This window comes from Mixophyes fleayi, chromosome 4 (genome assembly GCF_038048845.1).
Source record: "Mixophyes fleayi isolate aMixFle1 chromosome 4, aMixFle1.hap1, whole genome shotgun sequence".
Classification (NCBI taxonomy): domain Eukaryota; kingdom Metazoa; phylum Chordata; class Amphibia; order Anura; family Limnodynastidae; genus Mixophyes; species Mixophyes fleayi.
Window position 1 is genome coordinate 18,028,118 of NC_134405.1, and position 22,311 is coordinate 18,050,428.

General features: G+C 38.7%; 1 protein-coding gene across 1 annotated transcript in view; it reads right to left on the reverse strand.

The window, feature by feature from the left end:
- The window catches only part of LOC142150511 (phospholipid scramblase 2-like), a 75,929-nt gene that overhangs the window by 42,880 nt on the left and 10,738 nt on the right, over positions 1 to 22,311 (reverse strand). Inside the window, exons 5-7 of the mRNA XM_075205708.1 lie at positions 21,074 to 21,232; positions 19,367 to 19,501; positions 16,396 to 16,562 (exon numbers count right to left, since the gene is read on the reverse strand). Of these exons, the coding sequence (XP_075061809.1) occupies positions 16,396 to 16,562; positions 19,367 to 19,501; positions 21,074 to 21,232 (461 nt within the window). The remainder of the gene's footprint in view (positions 1 to 16,395; positions 16,563 to 19,366; positions 19,502 to 21,073; positions 21,233 to 22,311) is intronic.

Genomic DNA, 22,311 nt, shown 5'->3' on the forward strand with positions numbered 1-22,311 from the left:
CTGATTAGATTGAATCTCTGAAAATTAAGAATAGCGGTCTAGCTATTTCCGAGTTTAACTCCATAAGGACACTTGGGTGTATGCCATCTGGACTTGGAGCTTTATTTATCTTAATATTCTTTAATTAATTAAAGAAAGAAATATTAATTAATGGTATGGTTTCATTTCCATTTTTATGTATTACTCCTACCATTTGTTCCTCTCTAGTAAATACTGAAGAAAAGAAAGTGTTTAATATCTCTGCTTTTTCCTTATTATCATTTATCTTGCTTTCTTTTGCAACTTGCCTTTCATTTTCTAATTTAGCCAATCTAATTTCCTTTTTTGCATGTTTTATTACATTCCTTGTACCTATGGAAGGACTCCTTTGACCCTTAAGACTTAAACAATTTAAATGCACACTTCTTCCTTTGCATTTCTTCCCTTACCTTTTTATTTAGCCACATTGGTTTAGACTTAATTCTTTTACATTTATTACCCATAGGAAAGAACTTATACGTGTATGTTTCCAACAACATTTTAAAGACAGCCCACTTTTCTTCCGTATTTTTTTCTTCAAAGGCTTTGTTCCAGTCTATGCTCTTTATAGACTCCTTTAGCATAATAAAATTTGCCTTTCTAAAGTTTAAAGTCCTAGTTGATCCCTTATGCCGTTGTTTCTGGAAACTAATTTCAAATGAGGCCATATTATGATCACTGTTTCCCAAGTGCTCCCTTACTTGAATATTTGATATTACGTCTACATTGTTTGTTATTACTAGGTCCAGTATAGACTGGTTCCTAGTTGGTTCCTCTACTAATTGGGACATGAAATTGTCTTTTAGCATGCCCAGAAACCTATTTTCCCTAGCTGTACCGCAGGTCTCAGTACTCCAATCAATGTCCGGATAATTAAAATCCCCCATAATTAAAATTTGACCTAGTTGTGTAGCCTTTTCAATTTGCTGTAGTAGTTGGGCTTCCTTAATCGTACTAATATCTGATGGTTTGTAGCATATCCCTATCAGCAACTTCTGTGAACTTTTTCCTCCGCTGGATATTTAATGCCTCTAAATTATCACCAATATTCTTGTGTATAATGTTCTGAATACTTGGTTTTAATTCTGGCTTAATATAAAGACATTCTCCTCATCCCCTTTTATTTACCCTATCCCTCCTGAAGAGAGAATAGCCTTCCAAGTTGACTGCCCAATCATGTGTATCATCCCACTAGGTCTCAGTAAAAAGCAGTTCCATTTCACAAGCCAAGGTCAGGAGCACTAGAATGCAGAGAATCCTTTAAACAATCAGGGTCAAACACTAAAAAAAATCAGATCATGATACAAGGCAAACTAGGTCAAGCAAGAACTATCACCAGCATTGGTTTAGTAACAGGAAGGGGTTTATAAAATCATCAGAACCAATTAGATATTGCACGATGATTAGCTGCATGACTGCAGCAAGCAAATACACAGCTGATGCTGCCAGACTGAAAGCTGAAGAGACACTGGTTGCTATTTGCATAGCAACGAGCTGAATCAATGAGCCGCCGGCTGCGTGGGAGAAGAGGATGCTACTATTGTTGCTAGGCAACTAGTCCAGACCATGGTGCGGACATCCTGTACATACACGAGACTTGGTACAATACACTGACACTTAATAAGGAAAAATGTTGGTAACAGATCAGACATGCGGCGATGACCACTGTATAACTAAACACATCAGGGCACACTCTACCGCTGGCTGACAGTGAAAGGATGCTGGTTACAGATCTGTCATGTAGAGGTGACCATCATATTACAAAAGACATGAGAGCGAAATCCACTGTAACCGGACAGGATAAGGACACTGGTAACAGATCTGGTATGCCATGGTGATCACCATACACTTGGTACATCAGGGTGTAATCCGCTGTTGCCTGACAGAGAAAAGATGCCGGCTACAACTGCTAGCTAACTGATCCTGCGTGCTACAGTGATCGCCATATTTCTTAACACAATGCACCTTTGCAGCCAATTGGATCAAATGTAGTCGTCAACCATTCTTTGGAAATTGTTAAATCTCCATGTGTACACTGTCCTTTTTACTTTATTGTATTATTTTAGATAATAAAATTATACTTGGATTATTTTGTTGTAATGGTGTACCTACAGATGTGTTAATCTATTTTGGTTTGGTTCAGAGTCCAATTCACAACATTAGGTCAATGGCTTTATTTTTGGTGAATCGTTTCATAAATCTCTTATTATTGGATCAAACAGAAAAAGTTGTCAAAAAAATGTTTTGGTATGGTATAGAAAGTCATTTATAATGTAAATGTGTTCAATTAATTAACTCAATTTGTTTATTAAAATAACATTTTGACGGACAATTTGTTTTTTACATTGTCATCAAAGGGTTAAAGAATCTAAACTTACTCCAGGTCCACCAATCAAACTTTTTTAATCATTCAGATCCAATGAACACTCACTACACACACTTCAAAGCAGCAGACATGCTCACATTTCATGTTACAATACAGGGGCACTACAATTTAAATTGGGAACAAATGCCTTCTGAATCCTGAACATTGTAGTCATCGATTGGAATTAGTTATTAATACCAAAGGTCAGTCAAACAAGAACTGATACTTATTATTAGAGATGAGTGGTTTGGATTTGAAGAAATCTGACAGATCTGAGTGACTTGATTTCTCACACCAAATTCAGATCTAAAATCAATGCAAGCAAAAATTTCCGGTATTGAGAATAGAGAAGGAGTTTGCTAGCGTGCACATATGATTTCAATCAATCTACTGAAACCTGATGCGGAAATTGGATGCACATCCAATGCTAACATAGCTGCCATGGCTTTAGTGATCCTTTGTGCAACAGGATTCTGGCTGTCATTCTAGGTTCCTCTTGCAAATGCTTGCTTCACAGACAATTGTAACAAAGTATGCTTAGTTTTCTTGCTCCTCTTCTGGATAGATATATCACCCCCAGCTCTAGCGTGTAAGGATGGCTTTTGAGAATCAACAATTACATTAGGGGAGTCAGTTTGCATTCGGAAGTTGGATGCTGGACTGTGTACTGATAGTGAGGAGGTTGATGATGAAGGTGTTGATGATGAATATTGTGTGAGGCGTCTAATTATTCTACTGTTAGCTGAAACTGGAATGCTTGTTATTACTGGATACATGGATTTCCACAAACTACTTAAATGAACTTAATGCAAATGACATAAGAGGGAGGATGTGCCTAGATTATTATTATTATTATTATTATCCTTTATTTGTTAGGCGCCACAAGATTTCCGCAGCGCCGTACACCATACAAACAGTACACTATACAGGGTGAAACAGTACAAAACAATAAACAGAGATACCAGTACTTCAGGAGCTCCAGGCAGGTTAAAGCAATAAACACGGAGCCGAAGAACAGGTGAGGAGACAGGAGGAAAGAGGGCCCTGCTCAAGTGAGCTTACATCCTAGATGATCAACGTCCCTACCTCTACTTATTATGGCATCACAAAAGCTACAGATGCTGTCTGGGTTGGGATAACATATTTCCACACATGAGATAGATTGCTTGTTTTTTGCACAGACAATGGCAATACTCTTATCATGGGCATGAGGTGGTACCTCTGGTGGCTGTCTTACAATTATCATCCTCTTCATTATCTTGTTCAAGTAGAACACATTACATCATTTTCAGTCCCATCCTCAATTTCAACGTCTAAATCATCATCATTACTACTCATCCTCGCATTTCCAAATGGTTGTGAAATTTTGGAAGAAAGTTGCTCTATAATTACAGTGTCAGAATCTGAAATGTCAGACTGACAGATAACTCTTATGGATACCCTTAGACTCTGCGCAGTATTCTGTGAGTGCCCAAGTAGTTATTCAGCCTCAGTGTCCTTTGCATGCACTGATGTGGCTGTTTTGGAGGTGACAGACCTACACTCAGAGAGAGAAGGTGGTGCATGGGAAGTTATAGAAGATGCGTGACCATGTTGGGCACTTGCCTTTGCAATGGGCATTCTACTATGTGTGAGAACAGTAGAAGGACCACCACTAGCAAAACATAGTCATGGTCTGAGACTTGCTGCCACTGTATGTGATGTATGGAATGTTAGCTGTTTTCATTTTTTTAGACAAATCACCACACTCATCAGTAACTTTTCATTTAATACATCAAGAGCTGATGTTTTCTTTGCCATTGACAAATGTTGTTTGGATTTGGATCTCCCACATGACCTTTTTTACTCGTAGAGGTTGAAAAAGTATTACTACTGAAAGTACTAGTACTGGGATGCTTCTGATCTATAGACTAATCCATGATTGACAACAGAAGTAAAGCTACTTGAAGTTGTATGTTATTAATCATCTTTATTTTTTATTTATTTTAGCTTAAATAAATCATATTTATTATGTTATATACTTTTTATAGCCAATTTATATAGTAGTAAATAAACGCCTCTATTGTATATAATGAATTATACAACATAGGCTTGGAATATAATGCATTGGTACAAATAGCACTTTAAATATTTATTGCATCAAAAAATATCATATCAGACAGATTGTAAACTTGTGAGCAGGGGACACTGTCTGTCTGTATTACCCAGTATTGTTTTATTACTCTGTTTGTTCTCAATTGTAAAGCTAGCGCTATATAAATAAATGATGATGATATAATGGCTATTGCATATTAGTGTAGACCGGATATATTTATCTCAGGATCTTCTAGCTGTGACATATATAAACATATAATTACCCTGTAATTATACTGGGTAATTATCACCTTACTTCCTTCATTACCAGCTATCATCAGTTTAGCAGTGATTTAATGTATTATATCTGATTTTGTAAATACAACAGGGGTATTTAGGGACGCATGCCTACCATAACCACAGCAGCCCCGTGTAGTGAATGAGATAATCTAGACAATAATAACAACACCGCTTCCTGTGATCACAGAGTATGTGTTTAGAGGTAAGTCTCTGTGGCTGCAATTTCAGTTATTTACAGGTAACTGTTCGTACAGATCACCTTGGCAAGCAGGTTTATTGATATGGGAAAGTCCAGTCCTACAGTCGCAACAAATATGGATAGATGTGACAATAATAAAATCCTCTTTCTAGTATATGTATTTCCCTATGGACCGTAGCTTTCTCAAAGTCATAATGAATATCATACACTTCCTTACACTATTTAAAACCTTAACAAACTCACTTTTCTTTAATTAATCATCAAGTTTATTAAGCAAGTTGAAGCAATACTTAGAAACAAGATTGGCATTACAATTTCTCATGATGAAAAGTGATATTGCCCAACTGACAAAGAGGGCACCGATGTCCTCCAGAATTATGTAGAATATGATCAGGAATTCAAAAAACAGATATCAGATATTTATACATTACCTTCAGGATGATACGAACCCCATGGGTATGGTGAAAGCAAAGATTGACTCTTTAATTAACATTGGTATTAAAAATTTATGGATTGATGAATGATTAGTGAGTTTTTCACTGCAGAACATCCTATATGCCCTATATTGTACACATTACCCAAAGTACATAAAACCCTGATTAGGCAATCATGCCACCCTATAATATCTGCACGTGGCTCAGTTTTACAACCTGTAGCACCCTTTCTTTATATCTACCTGCAACCAATTGTAAGAAGGACTTTCAGCTATCTTAAAAATACCTCTGATTTTCTCTAAACATTGAATGAATTAGATTAGATTCCTAAGGAGCCCATGTTGGCGACATTCAATGTTTGTTCATTCTACACCATTATCCCTCACGATGATGGTTTATAGGAAGTGAAAGATACATCTGATAGACCTCTCATTAAATTTATGATCTAGCTTTTGAAATTGGCATTGAAATGTAACCACTTTAAATACACAAATATGTACTATATGCAAACTGCTGGTACCTCCGAACTTAGCACCATCTTATACGGTATCTGCATTCTATATTATAGACACATTATAGATCATGGTGTTTTTTATATGGGTTGGCATTGAGTTGGAATTTTTTTGAGAAGATCAATGATCTTACCAATTTGAATATTAGAGTTTGATTAATCTCTGAGATTTATAAAGAGAAAAAAATTTTTTATTGGATGTATCGGTTAATTGGAAATATAATACATTATTTACATTATTTACCAAGCCAAGGTTAAGGAACACTCTATTATACTCTACAAGCCACCACCCAGTAGCTTTGAAAAACAGTTTAACATTTTCTCAATACATATGTGTTTTGAGAAATAATTCAGGTATGGATTTGACTGAGCAGCAAATAGCTGTGACTACCAAAACATTTGTGGAGCATAGTTACACTATGGGGTGGAAAGAGGGCACGTCAGTGCTACTATGCACAGCAAATGATTGTGAAGGTCAGGACTCTTGAGAATAGAGTTGTTCTGGGTCTTCACTTTGGTTCCAGAGCCGATAAGGTTAAAAAGCTATTAAAAGCATTGGCTTTTGAACACTACTGATCAGGCATTTAAGAGCCTGGGTGGTAAGAAGCCCCTACTAAGTTATCAAAAGAGACCTAAACTGTTACTGACCTAACGCTTAGATGGACTCCAGACAAACTGGAAAATGTCAATATAATTTCAAACCAGGGTCCTTTAGATGCACTGGTTGCACAATGTACCGAGCAATGCTCCCTGGTAACAACTGCCTGTGTAGTCTAATGTACGCTGGGAAGACTATCTGCACATTCAGTGAAAGAATGGCAAATCACAGATCGTCCGTTAGATTGCCTTAGGTGTATGATGATTAACTGGGTACCTCCTCTATCAAGGAGTGGTGACAGGGGCCTGACCTTATTTTAAAAGCAGGATCATTGGATTCATACCCTTGATACTGTACCCCATTGGGGGCTTAAATGAATCTGACCTTTTGTCAATGTTTTTTGAGATAATCAGTATTCTAAACATTTATGTCACTTGAAATCTCCATGGTGTATAATATATTTATTAATATTGTCTCCTTTGTGTTGTTTTTTGAGGATCGATAGAAGATTCTTATGTTTTTTATATATTGTATTCTGCCAGTGGTGATCAGTAGGTAGTGCGTGTTGCAGAATGGACCACTGAAGGGTATTCAATATACGGTGGACCTGCTGGTGTCAATTCCCGGGCAGGGGGTTGAACGATGATGGCATGGGTGACAAAAAGGGGTTGTTAAAATGAGGTGGTGGTGATAGATGACAGACTTTTCAGACATTGTCTAGATTTGTTGGTCTTGACAAAGTTTCAGTTTGGACCGAAACATTAACTATATGTTGTGTGTTTGTAAGTAAATAAAGTGTATTTCTATGAAGAATATTTGAGTGTCCTCTCTCTTCTACACAATATTAAAAACATATACATTGCAATCCAGATGTGTCTTCATTAATAAGATACTCAAACATATTTCTATTAATAAGAAAAATATTTTAATAACCATTTATACAATGATATTTTGGACGCTTCCCTCTTCAATATTATTTATCACACATACTCGAGATTTTAGGTTTTGATTATTTAACAAGTATGAAGTTTTGAGCGCTGTTCAATTATATGATGGTCTTTATATTTTTTACTTTATTTTACATATTACCAGGCCCATGGCACCTCCACATCACTGGTGGATTCCATGCACTGACTTGAAAGCAGAGGATCCAGTACTGCGCCAGCGCCATGTAGTGGATAATTCATAGACCTTGTTCGAAGAGGGCAACAGCACGAACGTTACATATCTTATACTGGAACCTTGATGAATTATGATCCTGAAAAATAATTGGTAGCCGAGGAGTCTCACTTCTCTGCTCTAGAACCGGCCTGGTTTATACACAACTCACCATGTACAAGAAAGCTCCCAGGATTACAGCTTTCCATGTAGCCTCCATGTTTAATGGAAGTACAGGTGTAAGTCATTGTGAGATTAGATCTCTCAGCTTAAATTTCAGGGCTGTTCCACAACATTCTATCTCCCAGGATACAGAGAATAAAATCTGTCCAATATTGGTCTGAAAAACTGAATGACAGGTCAGTGAAGGATCTGAGGCCCCACAACCAAGTTCAGCACACTTGTGGCTAATGGTATGTTATAAAGTGACAGTAAATGTATGTATATTATAATATAGCTATACTAGTGCTCTGGCGAGTGATGTCCCTGAGGTGATGTGGCAAATACCACTAAAGTAGACCTACAGTAAATCAGTATTCCAAAAACTAACCCCTATCATAGCTTTTTATCATCTTTAGTTATTACTCACTATAAAGTAAATATTCCCATTGCTACAATTTTCTTACCATTATCCTATAATATAACTTCTTCCACCTACATATATAGGAACTAAGGTAAAAGATTTTTTCACATATTTATTGCTAATAATCATGCTAAGACTAAGGGGAAGGGATTTGAAAGAAGGGTATTGTCCTCAGGGCTATGTGGTTATTTAAATGGTTATAGGTCTGTGGAAATAAGGGGGCTACCACCTCTTATGTGCTCCCTCTCTTTTTACAATTTTCCCCAACAAGTGCACTGGCTGTTATCTCAACAAACAATTTCAGGCTTGCAGATAACCACAGAAGTACCCATGCAATGCCAGAGCGAAAGCCTTTTACAGAATCCAACTTCCTTTGTAGAACTCATGGATTAAAACTAGAGATGCTCGGCTCAGTTTTCTTAAAAACCGAGCCCGCCCGAACTTAGGGGATCTGAGTAGGCTCGCGAGCCGGTTCGGTACTTTCGCACATCCTTGGATCTGAATTAAGGCAAAACATCATTGTTGCGTTGTCGGATCTCGCAGGCTTTGGATTCCATAAGTACCTCCCTCCCCAGGAGATCCAGCGCCATTGCTCACACAGAAACAGGGGTAGCAGTGTTCTTGTCACTCTCCAGTCTCCAGTGCCATTGCTCACACAGAAACAGGGGTAGCAGTGTTCTTGTCACTCTCCAGTCTCCAGTGCCATTGCTCATAAAGAAACAGGAGGAGTAGCAGTGTTCTTGTCACTCTCCAGTCTCCAGTGCTATTGCTCATAAAGAAACAGGAGGAGTAGCAGTGTTCTTGTCACTTGACAAAAATTTGACTGGAAGTTACTGGAAATTAATGTTATTGAGGTTAATAATAATGTAGGAACAAAAAAAGAGACAAATTATGTGATTTTAGAAAAAAAAATAGTGATTTTATAAAAAAAATAGGGATCCAAAACCAAAACCAAAACACGCAAGGGCCATTTTGCGAAAACCAAAACCAAATCACAGGGGTCTTTAATTAAAACATATTCAGTTTTATTTTCCTTTGTAAAACATGTTGGTTATGAGATTCCGAGAGGATCCTTTGTCATCCTTGACAGGCTAGAGGATAAGCTGAAAGACACAACTAAAATAGAAGCCTCAGATAGGTAGTTAGATGTTACTTTAATAAAAGATACAGGTAGGCAAAGTCCAGCATTTCCTACTAGCATAATGAAAGCATTGAACCAAAACTAAACAGAATGAAAGGGCAGCAAGAGAAAGTTATCAGGGTGGAGGTTAGAAAATGACACAAGTGGACCAAGTCCATCATTTCTTATTAATGCAAAGCGATGGCACTGGGCGTAAATTAAACATTTGGAAAGACAGAGAGGTATTAGGATTGCAGTTTAATAAAAGATAGTTTGGGCACAAATAAAACACAGTGGGCAAGCAACCCCAGATAGGATTGTTTTAATTATTATTTAATTATTGTTTTAATTATGGCCTTATCTGTGTGGAGTTTGTATGTTCTCCCCGTGTTTGCGTGGGTTTCCTCCTGGTGCTCCGGTTTCCTCCCACACTCCAAAAACATACTGGTAGGTTAATTGGCTGCTATCAAAATTGACCCTAGTCTCTGTCTGTCTGTCTCCCTGTCTGTCTGAGTGTGTGTCTATATTAGGGAATTTAGACTGTAAGCTCCAATGGGGCAGGGACTGATGTGAGTGAGTTCTCTGTACAGCGCTGCGGAATTAGTGGCGCTATTTAAATAAACAATGATGATGATGATGATGATAGGATTGCAGTTTAATAAAATATGTATTTTTATTAGTACAAGGAGGTGGCATTGGACACAAATGACACAGAGTGGCTGAGCAGCATCAGATAGAATAGAAGTTTAATAAACGATACAGATGGGCAAAGCCAGGATTTCTTAATATGCTTGGGACCTACCATCCACCTTATGCTATAGATTTGAGCATAGATTAACAAGTCAAACACTTCAGCAAAGTACTTTCAATGTTTGGCCTCTATTTTGGTATAGATCATCATCATCATCATCATCAACATTTATTTATATAGCGCCAGCAAATTCCGTAGCGCTTTATAGATGGATTGATATCTTCAATTTTATCATCATCCTAGTTTTCATTAGTGTCAGCACTGAATGCAAAATCATCACCCAACATAACAGACTCTGAAAGATGTCAGATGTACAACTCATGGACACCCTTACACGAAGGCCCTGTTGGCTCTTCTTCAGCCTGAAAGATCTTCTCCTGACACTTTGATGTGTATGATTTAATAGTGACAGAACTATCCTTAGAACCAGAAGGCAATGCATGTGTAGTTATGGGAGGTTCATGAACTTCGTTTTGCACTGTGTATTCTTTGTGATCTACAGTTTCTCTATACTTGTTAGGAACCCCTCCAGCCAGTACAGCAAAACCCGAAGTCTGCTCCAAAAGTCTGGTGTTCACAGTTGCCCCTAGTGGTGGGGACAGAATGGGGAGAACCAGGAATAGAGTTACCGAGGCCGTAGAGTAGGAAGTGGAGGAGGGAGTCAGGTGAGACACTGAGTGGATGGTGTCAAGACTGATATATCACTTGTGGCCACTGGAATAAATAAGGAACAGCTGATAGAGAAGTTCCTTGATACACAGCGACTTCTGTAAAGGTGCTTGTCACCCAACATAACAGACACTGAAAGATTTCAGATGTACAACTCATGGACACCCTTACATGAAGGCCCTGTTGGCTCTTCTTCAGCCTGAAAGTTCTTCTCCTGACACTTTGATGTGTATGATTCAATAGTGACAGAACTATCCTTAGAACCAGAAGGCAATGCTTGTGAAGTTACGGGAGGATCATGAACTTTGTTTTTTACTGAGTATTCTTTGTGATCTACAGATTCCCTATGCTATGGCCCTGTCAGGGTCCAAGTGGTGGCTGAGGGCCATATATTCTTTTCTGACACTCCTCGAGGAGTAGACACACAAAATTTTCCCCCAGCACACTGCTATAGCCAGCAAAAGACCTGCCATTCCTACTGTAGATAAAAATGCAAAAGTCTTAGTTGCACACATTTGCAAATGTATGTTGAAGCCACCCACCACTCCACGGCGCTTTTGCTAATAGGGTGGTCCTAACTCTAAACAGTGAGAGTTTAATATATTTGGGCCATACATATGTGTCTTTAAATTGAGAGCTAACTTACCAAAGAGGTACCCCAGAAGCCTCCAAATAGCAATTCAGCACCAGTACCCCCTCTCAGCTACTGACACCAACATGCCTCAGACAAAAACAGAAGTGGAAGCTGCTCAATCAATTTGTAGACTATAGCAGGTGCTTGAAAGGGTGGGGTTATCCTAATAGAAGCAAACACACACAATGTTCCCCCAGTACACTTCTATAGCCAGCAAAGACCTGCCATTTCTACTGTAGATAAAAATGCAAAAGACTTAGTTGCACACATTTGCAAATGTATGTTAAAGCCACCCGCCACTCAAAGGCGCTTTTGCTAATAGGGTTGTCCTAACTCTAAACAGTGAGAGTCCCATATATTTGGGCCATGCATATGTGTTTTTAACTTGAGAGCTAACATAACAAAGAGTTACCCCAAGATGCCTCCAAACAGCAATTCAGCGCCAGTACTCCCTCTCAGATACTGACACCAACATGCCTCTCAGACAAATACAGAAGTGGAAGCTTCTTAATCAATTTATAGGCTATAGCAGGTGCTTGAAAGGGTGGGGTTATCCTCCAAGGAACAAACACACAACATTTTCCCTCAGCAAATGTACATTCTGATATTGTATGATCTTCATATTAATATCTGTGACATGATGGACCTCCTATGCCACCCTGTCCGTGTTGCTTGGGACTGGCTGGGCTTGTTTTGCCACCATCCCCTTTCTTTATCTCAAATGAGCTTCTCCTGTCACAGTAGGAGGAGCCTGCTGCCACCACTAGGCTCCTACATCGGCGCCTAGAACCGCTTCTTTCTGGGTAACTCTCACTGCTAGTATACTCCTTTTGCTGGTACACCTTGGCTGGTATACCTGACCTCTTGCCTTCAGATCAGGGATGCTGTGGATGGTTCCCCCTGGCCTATCACACTGGCTAGAGCTGCAGGTAGCGGGCAAAGCGTTTGTACTGGAATGTTGCATTCCAACCTCAGAACAGCAGAATAATGGATTAGATTAGTTTAATCTGTAGGTCATAGAAATTACAGCAGATAAGTAGTCATCAAAGCAGGATCTTGGAGCAATGATGTTTATTTGCTCAAGTAGTCCTAATAAGGACAGTTACACATGCCAGTTGGTTGTACTAGCGATCTTTTCAGAAGTTACCGATGGTTTGATGCATTACATGGTGAAACAGTGCTCCTTTTATACACATTCTGACACGCAGCAGGGTGTAACACCGAAAAAATAAAATAATTAATTAGCATGAAGCTTCCTTTAGGAAAGTTACGAAAATCCAATTCCCTCCCCTGGCACTGACTCAGAAATAAATACATTTCCTATTCAGAAGTACAACATAATCTAAAAGAATCAGTACATTTGCAATAATATACAGTGGTGCCCTGCACCCCTAATTAAAATAAATATCTACAATAAGTTATTTCTACGTGATCCAGCCACACTAGTAGGCTATTTATAAGTGATCAGTGATCAGTGATCTACGTGATCCAGCCACACTAATAAGTTATTTAGAAATTTTATTATTTATTTATTATATTTTTTTGCATAACATAGCGTTTTAGACTATGGGCTTTATACAACCCACTCCTCAACACACCATGACGGCTATCACGAAGAGGGCGGTGGTAGTCGCTTTCCCGACTACCACCACACAAACACTACTAACCCCTACAGCTCATGACGAAACTATCATTCCCGACATCCTTAGCGGGCCGACTGTTGTAAAAGCTAACTTGGCAGAAAATAGAGAGATGGAGTGTCCGGCGGGCAGGAATGACGTCACTGTTAAAAACCGGCAGTATTGTTAGTGCTGTTAAAGGGGATTGCCCCTTTAACAGATGAAGATTTTCAGCTTCTGAGTTTCAAATAAAGATGTATATGAAGAAAATGAGAAATAATGAGATTATTCTGTTTCTTCTTCTGCAACCACTCCCTGAATAATTGATCCTCTCCTTTATTAACAAATTCCTGCCCAATAAAACAGTCACGCAGTACATTCCCCATATAGACAAGGAAGTGTTGTCCTATTATGCGGCAAGTCGTACAACTGTCAAAGCTGGTTTACACAACACCCCAGGATGGCATCTTTCCAGAGATCACAGCAGAGACTTCCTCACAGCGAGAGTTACAAACTCCAATTAAGAGTGGATTGAAATGAAACTTTTTATTATGTTAGTTCTACAAAATTTCTAGTTGTCAACTTTGGGAAATCATTTATAGGGACAACTTTCTAGTTAACTGGAACGGAAAGTGGATAATACATTTTAATACATTGTACGACTGTAGTGTATGGATATGCAAATTACTGGGTGTGACTTTATCAGTATGTGAAGAATTTTACCAGCATAGGCAATGTAACCCCATGCCCCACGTCTTACAGGGGTGTGTATGCAGCAGTCTCTCTTGGCACAGTGTCTCCTGAATCTTCACATGGCTCACTGGATAACAGAAGGGTGTAACTCTTATCTGGGGCTGTCTCAGGAAACTCCTGACCGACTCTTCTATGCACAGTAATTACACCAATGTTTGGGTAGAAAGCCACCTTGTGGTGGGAATAAATAATGGGAAAAGTGTCAGGGAAATGAAGTGGATAGAATAGTAAGAAGCTGATTAAGAACACAGAAATGTAATACGATATATATAGATCAGAATACACTTATATCAGTAAAAAGTGATAGCTCCATCTAGTAGTATGTGAAGTATCGCTCTATGTGATTTCACGCTAACAATAAGCAAGCAATGATAAGACTCACTGATGAACCTACAATGACTCCATCAGTGACAAAGGACTATACCTATATGATAGAATAATGTAATTTACGCAAAATGCAGTTCCCTCCCTCTCCAAAAGACTTATTTAGAGTTGACCGTATGTCAGTTTTTTGTGACGTTCATATTTTTGTACTCTGCATACATGACAAAATGCATAAGATTTGTCCGTATGTTAGACTTGCGACCCCTTACATTTAGAGTGGCCGAACAAAGGCAGGCAGGGATTAGATGTGAACAGCAAGGGTGTATTCACATTGCTTACCCAGATACGTTACATAGGAGGCTGATCTCTTGCTAGTACTGGAGTCCTACCCTCTCATCACTGCTAAGATATTTCTACTGTGTGTGGTTCTCTCCTCTCTGCTCATATATCTCTCCTATATGTGGCTTCTCCTCTCTCCACTAATCAGATATCTGTCCTATATGTGGTTTCTCCTCTCTCCACTAATCAGATATCTGCCCTATATGTGGTTCTTTTCTCTCATCTCTACCAAGATAACTCTCCTGTGTGTGGTTCTTTCCTCTCTGCTCAGATAACAACCCTGATTCCTAAATCAGAATGTTAAAGCAGCAGCTCAGCACTACTGAGGAATGCAGTTCAATCCGTATTCAGTCACATGTGATCACAACACAGCCCCTAAAGCAGTCCTAATGTACCTGCTTACACATTACTGCTCCCATCCATGCAGGGAGGGTAGTGGGGATTACAGTCACAAGTCACAGAATGTCAACATGCATTACACAATCAGCATGCCTCATTTATGGGAAGTTGGTCAACCAAGCACTGGTACTATATCAATGTATTTTTGATACTTATTGCCCTGATTAAGTTAATATTAAAATGTGCGCTGTTAGATTTTGCTGTTTCTTTATTTTGCTTTTTATAATTACATTAATTATATGTATACAAGATTTGTACAATATATGCAGAACACAGTATGGTACATGGTACGAGGCTTATGGTAACTGCATTTACCCCAATTGTTGTCTTGCACAATGTATCAGATCACTGTTTTCTGAATGGGAAAAACAAATTTCTAAAGCACCTGCATATAACAACCATAAGGAATTATGTTTCCCAAATGCTCCAAAGATTTCTGTATTTATAGTTACAGACAGCATCCCTGGGAAATACACCATGTCCATCATCCTCTGCACAAGGGGTATCACATTTCAATGGGAAATAGTAACAGACAACTCACATTTTTAGAAATAAGTCATTATTCAATCTTAGGTTACAATGACCCACAAGTACTCCCTAATATCATCATCATCACCATTTATTTATATAGCGCCACTAATTCTGCAGCTAGGGTAAATTTTTTAGCAGCCAATTAACCTACCAGTATGTTTTTTGGAGTGTGGGAGAAAAACGGAGCACCCGAAGGAAACCCACACAAACTCCTCACAGATAAGGCAATGGTCGGGAATTGAACTCATGACCCCAGTGCTGTAAGGCGGAAGTTCTAACCACTTAGCCACCGTGCTGCCCATGGACTTTTTCCCTACCCAAACCTGTTTAAGTAAACATATAACATCTCAAAATGTGCCAGTTTAACAGTGCAAGGTTCCCCTTATACTAGGCATTGTAAACTTATATATAATTTTTATATAACTGTAAATTCATACATATGCATTCAAAAACGGACCCATATATTGCAAAAAGTATTGCAAGGTCCTACACCAAAACTTTAGCACCCGAAACCAAACATGAACAGTGGGGGTTACATAATGATAAAGCAGGACTCCAGTGATGCGATAGAACACCAACACCTCTCTGGGACTGTCCTCTCTCCAACTTGCCGCATAGAAATAAGAGCTGTAACACTTTGGCTTCCTGGGCTTTTGTTAATGGCTTGAAAAATAGTCATTGAAGAGGCCAAGACATGCAAAGATGTGCAGGACATCATACATGTAGTTCAAACTGCAGTGAGAAGATAGTGACTGGGAGTACAGAGAGGTGCAAAGACGTTTCACCGAATCAGTGAGATCTGAGGTTTTAGGCAGAGACCTTTACCCAGATCCAATGTGACAAAGCTTAGGAGTCCTGGGAGTACATCCTGATAAGTGTGCAATACTGGAAAACAAGAACAACTTAGCATTTTGGGAGAGTGACGAGGACTATTCACCGCCACATCCACCACCGTCTCCACCACAGTCTCCACCACCACCTCCACAGTCTCCCCCCCAATCACCACCTCCCCAGTACCCCCCACCACCACCTCCCCAGCTCCCACCTCTACGATGCCTTCTATTATGACCATCATTACTATCCTCATGGTCTATAGCACTACCGTATACAACACCACCAGCGTTGGCCCAACCACTGTCATCATTGGTGGAACTGCTGCTTGTAATTTGGTTCATTCGGAAAGTCTGTATAGAAATACAAAGCAAAAGAAACAAACATAATATAGTTAATAATCAGTCGTTAGTAGCATGATTTCCTTTTTACGTATTTCCATGCATTTCCAGTGACTGTTTCTTTTAATGATTTAACTGCTCTTTTTCCTGTATTACCTCCAGTTTTCTTATTTCCCTAAACTGGCTGCCTTTTATTCCTATAAATGTTGCTGCTTTAAGATATGTATTTGCAAAAGTATTTCTTTTATTTCATTTTTTAAATTCAATATAGTCTATCTAGCCTCCACCATACTCAAAAAACTGTCCACTGACCCTGGCTCTGTATCTAATTACAGCCCTATTGCCCTTTTCCACCCCTTCCTTTTGCACTTGTGCACTCTCTGATCTATAGGCCTCCTTAACACTATCCTCTCCTGGTTGTCCACGTACCTTGCCAATGGCTCCTTTTTAGCACCATAACTCTCCCTCCTCTTTCAATACCTATTGGAGATCCCCAAGGATCTATTCATGGCCCTCTGCTGTTCTCCCTCTACACCTCCTCCCTTGGTGACCTGGTTATACCCATTATATATACATTTCGCCTTCCCTCTGCAGTCTATTTTCAAAGCCCACCTTAAATTTCAGTCCCTCCGTTCTGTCTCCCTCTTTGCCATTTGCTACACTGGCTCCTCGTCTCCTACAGAATTCAGATTAAACTCCTCACTATCACCTCCAAATTCCTCAAACAATACCCTTCCCCTCTACATTTCCAACCTCATCTCTTCTCACACTCCGTCCAGCCACTTCCTCACTGCCAATGCTAACTGCTAATGACCGTCACCTCATACCAGTCTAATTATCTCTTCCCACTCCCACCTCCCGGGTTGTTCCTCACCAATGGAATGATCTCCCATGCCCCTATCTACTTTTCAAGTCTTCAAGCATGCCATTAAAATCCATTTCTGTGTTGAAGCCTATCAACCCTCCTCCTAAGTCCTTATTCCATAACTCATTATTAACTCAATGTCCTCTAAGCTTTACATTAGTTATAATACATGCTATATTAGATAATATTAAATCTATCAGCGTTCCCCCTTTTTGAAATATTTTAAAAATGGATAAAGATAAGCTTCTCAGAAATACTAATTTCATTTTTTCCCAATTTATTTACTGTAGACAATAAACCTTACCCCTCAGGGAGAAAGTGTTTAGGAGTCATAGATGGTGTTGTGTGATTTTATTCTAGTGACTGAATTGTGGTGTCACCTAGCCTTAACTGTCACCTGTTTGGCATTAGGTACGTGGAGTAGGGCTATAGGAATATTTGATTCCAGATAGCACACTGCGTTCTTTTAATCAAGTGTCTAATATATTACCAATTCTATTCAATTTTGCTTAACAATTAGTCATCTAGTCTAATCTCATTTTATTATTCCAAACTCCGTATGGTCTCTTGGATTTATATAGTGTAAGATACCACACTCTAGTGTAAGCTATAACAACACTCTCTGATTTGTGTGGCTAGTTACAATAGATATACTCTCTAAATACTTTCAGGCTGTCTAATGGTGATGCTGTTACAAAATGTGGTTACATTAATAACATTTGGTGTATGCAATTGAGCAATTGAAACATTTTAGATAATACACAATACCACTGGGAGCACGGAGTAAATGCCGAACTCTGGGTTTTTGTGATTTACAAATCTAACCACAAGCATCCAACTCTATACAGCATATAATGCGGGATACAATATGTGGATTAGGGGGAACCTATAATGCAGTCAAGAGGTATACGTTCATCCAATAATGCTGACAGAACTATCTCAAACCAGGAGATAGTCAATTTATTTGGAATCTATTCAATTCCCTAAATAAGTGGTATCCTCACAATTAATAGAGACTTTTGGGTGCATCCAATTATTTTATAGGACACTTTTTGTATAATCACTTATCACATATTTGCTTATTATATTTCGCTAATAATGGTTATATTTTATATCGTTTTAGACAACCCAGTATATTTATACTGATTATTTATTATGGAGTGAGTAGTGCATCATCTTTAAATAAACCTTCTTCTTCTTTTTTCTCTCAAGTAACTATGGGTTAAGATGCACCTCTTGTTGTTTTTTGGAATATACGATGAAATAAATCATTAAAACCTTATAACAGGGGTGTTCTCACTCCTTACAATTAGTGCAACCTTTCTTACTGCTTCTATTTCTATTACTCGTATTAACAATCTTAAAAATATGTCAGAAAAATCTGCTGCTAAAAGGCAAGTGTTCAGTGAGGGTCTTATTAGATTCCCTCATATTCTATGCCCTGTACATGATCCCCCTTTAATGTGGGGTGGATGACAGTGTTAGTTAAATATATCCAACTGTGCAATGTGCAGATTTCTTGTCTGAAGAGGGACAAGCAGAGCAGAGTGTATCGCAGTGAACATGGTACCATGGATGAGGGTCAGACGAGGAGTGTCTGCTAAAAACAGATTTTTTGTATTCTATTTAACTTTAAAAACTATTTTAGTCAATTCCTAAACAAATCAAACAAAAGAAACCATTCTGTAACACTAATCTGCAATAATCTCTGCTCAATTTGAAAACTTTTTAAAAATGAGGAACCAGTACTGTCTGAAACACAGTGGTTGTGGAGCATCAATTAGTGGAGCAGTCAAAGATCAGGCTAGAAGAGGGTGACATCTATAACATGACAGTCCTGGTACTGGAACCTTGAATGATCATCTCATGATCATTCAAAGTTCTATTTGTATTTGGCATCCCGGGACCCTCACTGTCTTGCCCTAGACCTATTCTGGTATATACAACGCACCATGTACAGGAATGCGCCCAGGATTAGAGCTTTCAGTGTAGCGTCCATGTTCAAGGGAAACCGGAAGATGACTTTGGAAGATTTGTGTTTTTTTTCTATTTGGCCCACAGGATGATTCCCGCTTTCACTTAGTATCTGAGAATAAGATTTTGAGAGTAGCAGTTACATCAGCAGCACATAGAAGACATTTTCCAATACATCATGTCAAGAGTACTGAGACAGTGTGGTAGAACATGCATGTTAAGCAGAAGTCGAGAGTCAGCTCCATGTGGCCTATTTACCAAGCCTTAAACTATGCGGAAACAGTACCAAAAAGCTAAGCTTTTCGGACCTCGAACCCGATAGTTAGCCATTATAGCCTATTTGGAGAGTATTGCAGGAGAGGGATCTTTTGAACCCATCCCAACAGGTTTCCTTGATTCCCTCGTTTTTACTTATTATTTCTGAGCATGTGCGGCCTGATTGCCATGCATGCACAGTGCATAGGCCAGGTCAGAACCTAGAGTAAAATTATCACAATTGCGATCATTTTACAATAGACCCTTCGCCGGAATACACTCTTATTGGAGCCCCTGTATTTCAAGCTTTGAAGACTGGGGGATGGAAGGTTTGCGCAAACCATGGGGCAGAACCAACAGGCTGAACCAAATGTATGAAAAAAGTCAGCTCAGATCTATGTTGGAAAAACATAGAGGTGTGTTTTATTATGATTAAATAGTTAAGACAGGAAATATTGTGTAGTCATACAATGTTAATAAATGGTATGACAGATTGGAATTGTGATATCTACTATAACAATTATGTGAACAAGTTCTATGTACTATCTAAGAGGGAGTGAATAAAAAGTAGATGTAGAGCTAGGTCTTCTAGATGATCCAGCCAAATGGATTAAGAGATTTTTCTCAAGTCCATCTGAGGAGACATATTAGGCAGGCTGAAGGTTTAGTCTGAGAGCACAGGTTGTTTTTGTTTCCCCCTCTGAATGCTTAGCTCTCTGTCTCCAATTTTGTAAGTGTACTTATCTCCCTCTGTCTGTTCACTTTTGGGAATTCACTCAATGGGGAACACGCACCAATGGGTAATTCCTTCTTTAATATTGTGGCTATTTAGCTTTGCCAAGTTATTGTGAATAACAAAATTAGGCTGGAGCACTGGCAACTAAATATGATGGGAGTGCACCGGCTGGTAAAATGAGGCAACTGCACAATGGGAGACGGTGACTTCAGGCCTTGGCTATATTGGACCTCCCCATGGCACTGGAGTCAAGAGGTCTCCTGCTTGGCCCACAGGCCACACAAAGAGTCCACTGGTAGGAGCAATATTGTTGTACTAATGAGACATAAATCAGGTAAGCCATTTGGAAAAGAGTCACTGACAAGGGTTCTCTGATGGACTAGTCTAAATTAAGGTAGATCTGGATTATTTAATTCTACCACAGAGCTTGATGTAAGCACCTCTGAACAGCTCAGCACCCAGGTCAAGCACTGATAACTTTTTATAAGGAATAACGCACCCCATAAGGTAATTTATTATGTATATTAGAAGTCACCTCAGATTACCATGAACTGAATACAAAAAAATCACGTTTACTGTGGCCTTGTGCATCTATTTGATCATGGAAAACCTCTGTCACTTCCAATAGTCTTATATTCTACAGTAGGGGTGCATTATTTTTTACAAATTTTCAATAACAAGTACACTGCTCACCACAATAGTATTGTCATAAAGCGAGTTCATGCGTATGGGCATCCGGGCTGTGAACACAGGTTCTTTATTCGCCATCTGGATTGAGACGTTAAGCTCTCTAGAAGTAGTGTCAATTGTAACGAACCCTATGGGGCGCCTGGACAGAGTCTCAATCCTCAGCTGGAGGGAGGTAAAAAATTTGTTCAAATTTGTGCAATTTTCTGAATTTCTAACTTCAGCATATGATCTTGATTTCTGGTCATTGGTCATTTTTTACCAACTAAATAAAAGAAACAGCTTTTTGAACCAATATATTAAAGAGATAAGCCACTATTTAATGAATTAATAGCCCTAAAAACTGTACTTGTCTTCGTTCAGTGAATGTGAAGGCCGCTAAACACAGAGGCATGATTATACTTTTCCATTTACTGTGTGGTCATGTGGTCATGCCATTTTATGGTTGTTGGAAATTTTTAATAATACATAACAGTTTTTCAGAAATTACTTTAGGTTTGAATAAGAGAGAACTTGCACGCAGTGGTTCAGTGGCTGAGTACACTGACCACAAAAACTATGACACAGAAGACTCATTGGTCTAAAGAGTACAAAACGGGATCATATGTCAGCTTCTTGACACACTAATTTCATTCCACTCTCAGCTGTCAGTGATCCTGTTGCTGTGTGTTCTATACACCAAAAATACATTTTCATCTTAAAGGGCAACTCCACTATAAATTGTTTTGCCAAATTAAAATCCAGGGAGATGTAATTTATTGGAATAACTCCCAATACTTGAAATAGGACTTCTCTTTGAAATCCCCTGTTAATAACTCAAAAATCCACTGTTGCAGTCTTTTAACAGGTTATGTCCAAATTAACTTCCTTAGCAACAACTTTATATATGAAAACAATCAGACCAGTCCACAGATAGCATCCGTGGCTACTATATATAATACAAAAGAATTAACCTTTAAATAATATTTAGCACTGTGTGCAAATTGTATAAACAATGTGATAAATAAAGGAGATAAAGGTAATAAGGTGATAGCTAAAGTAACAATAGTTCATTTTCATTCTAGATTTACCGGCCCTTTAAATGCATCTTCTAAAATTGTGCAGCTGAATGATCAAATGTGTTTCTAGTAAGCAAATTGATGAGACTTATGCCAGGGTCTGTTTAGAGTAAACTACGTCTAGTGTAACATTAAAATTCAAAACCCACAAGTCATTGGGGTTGGGTACGGATTTCCATTGATGAG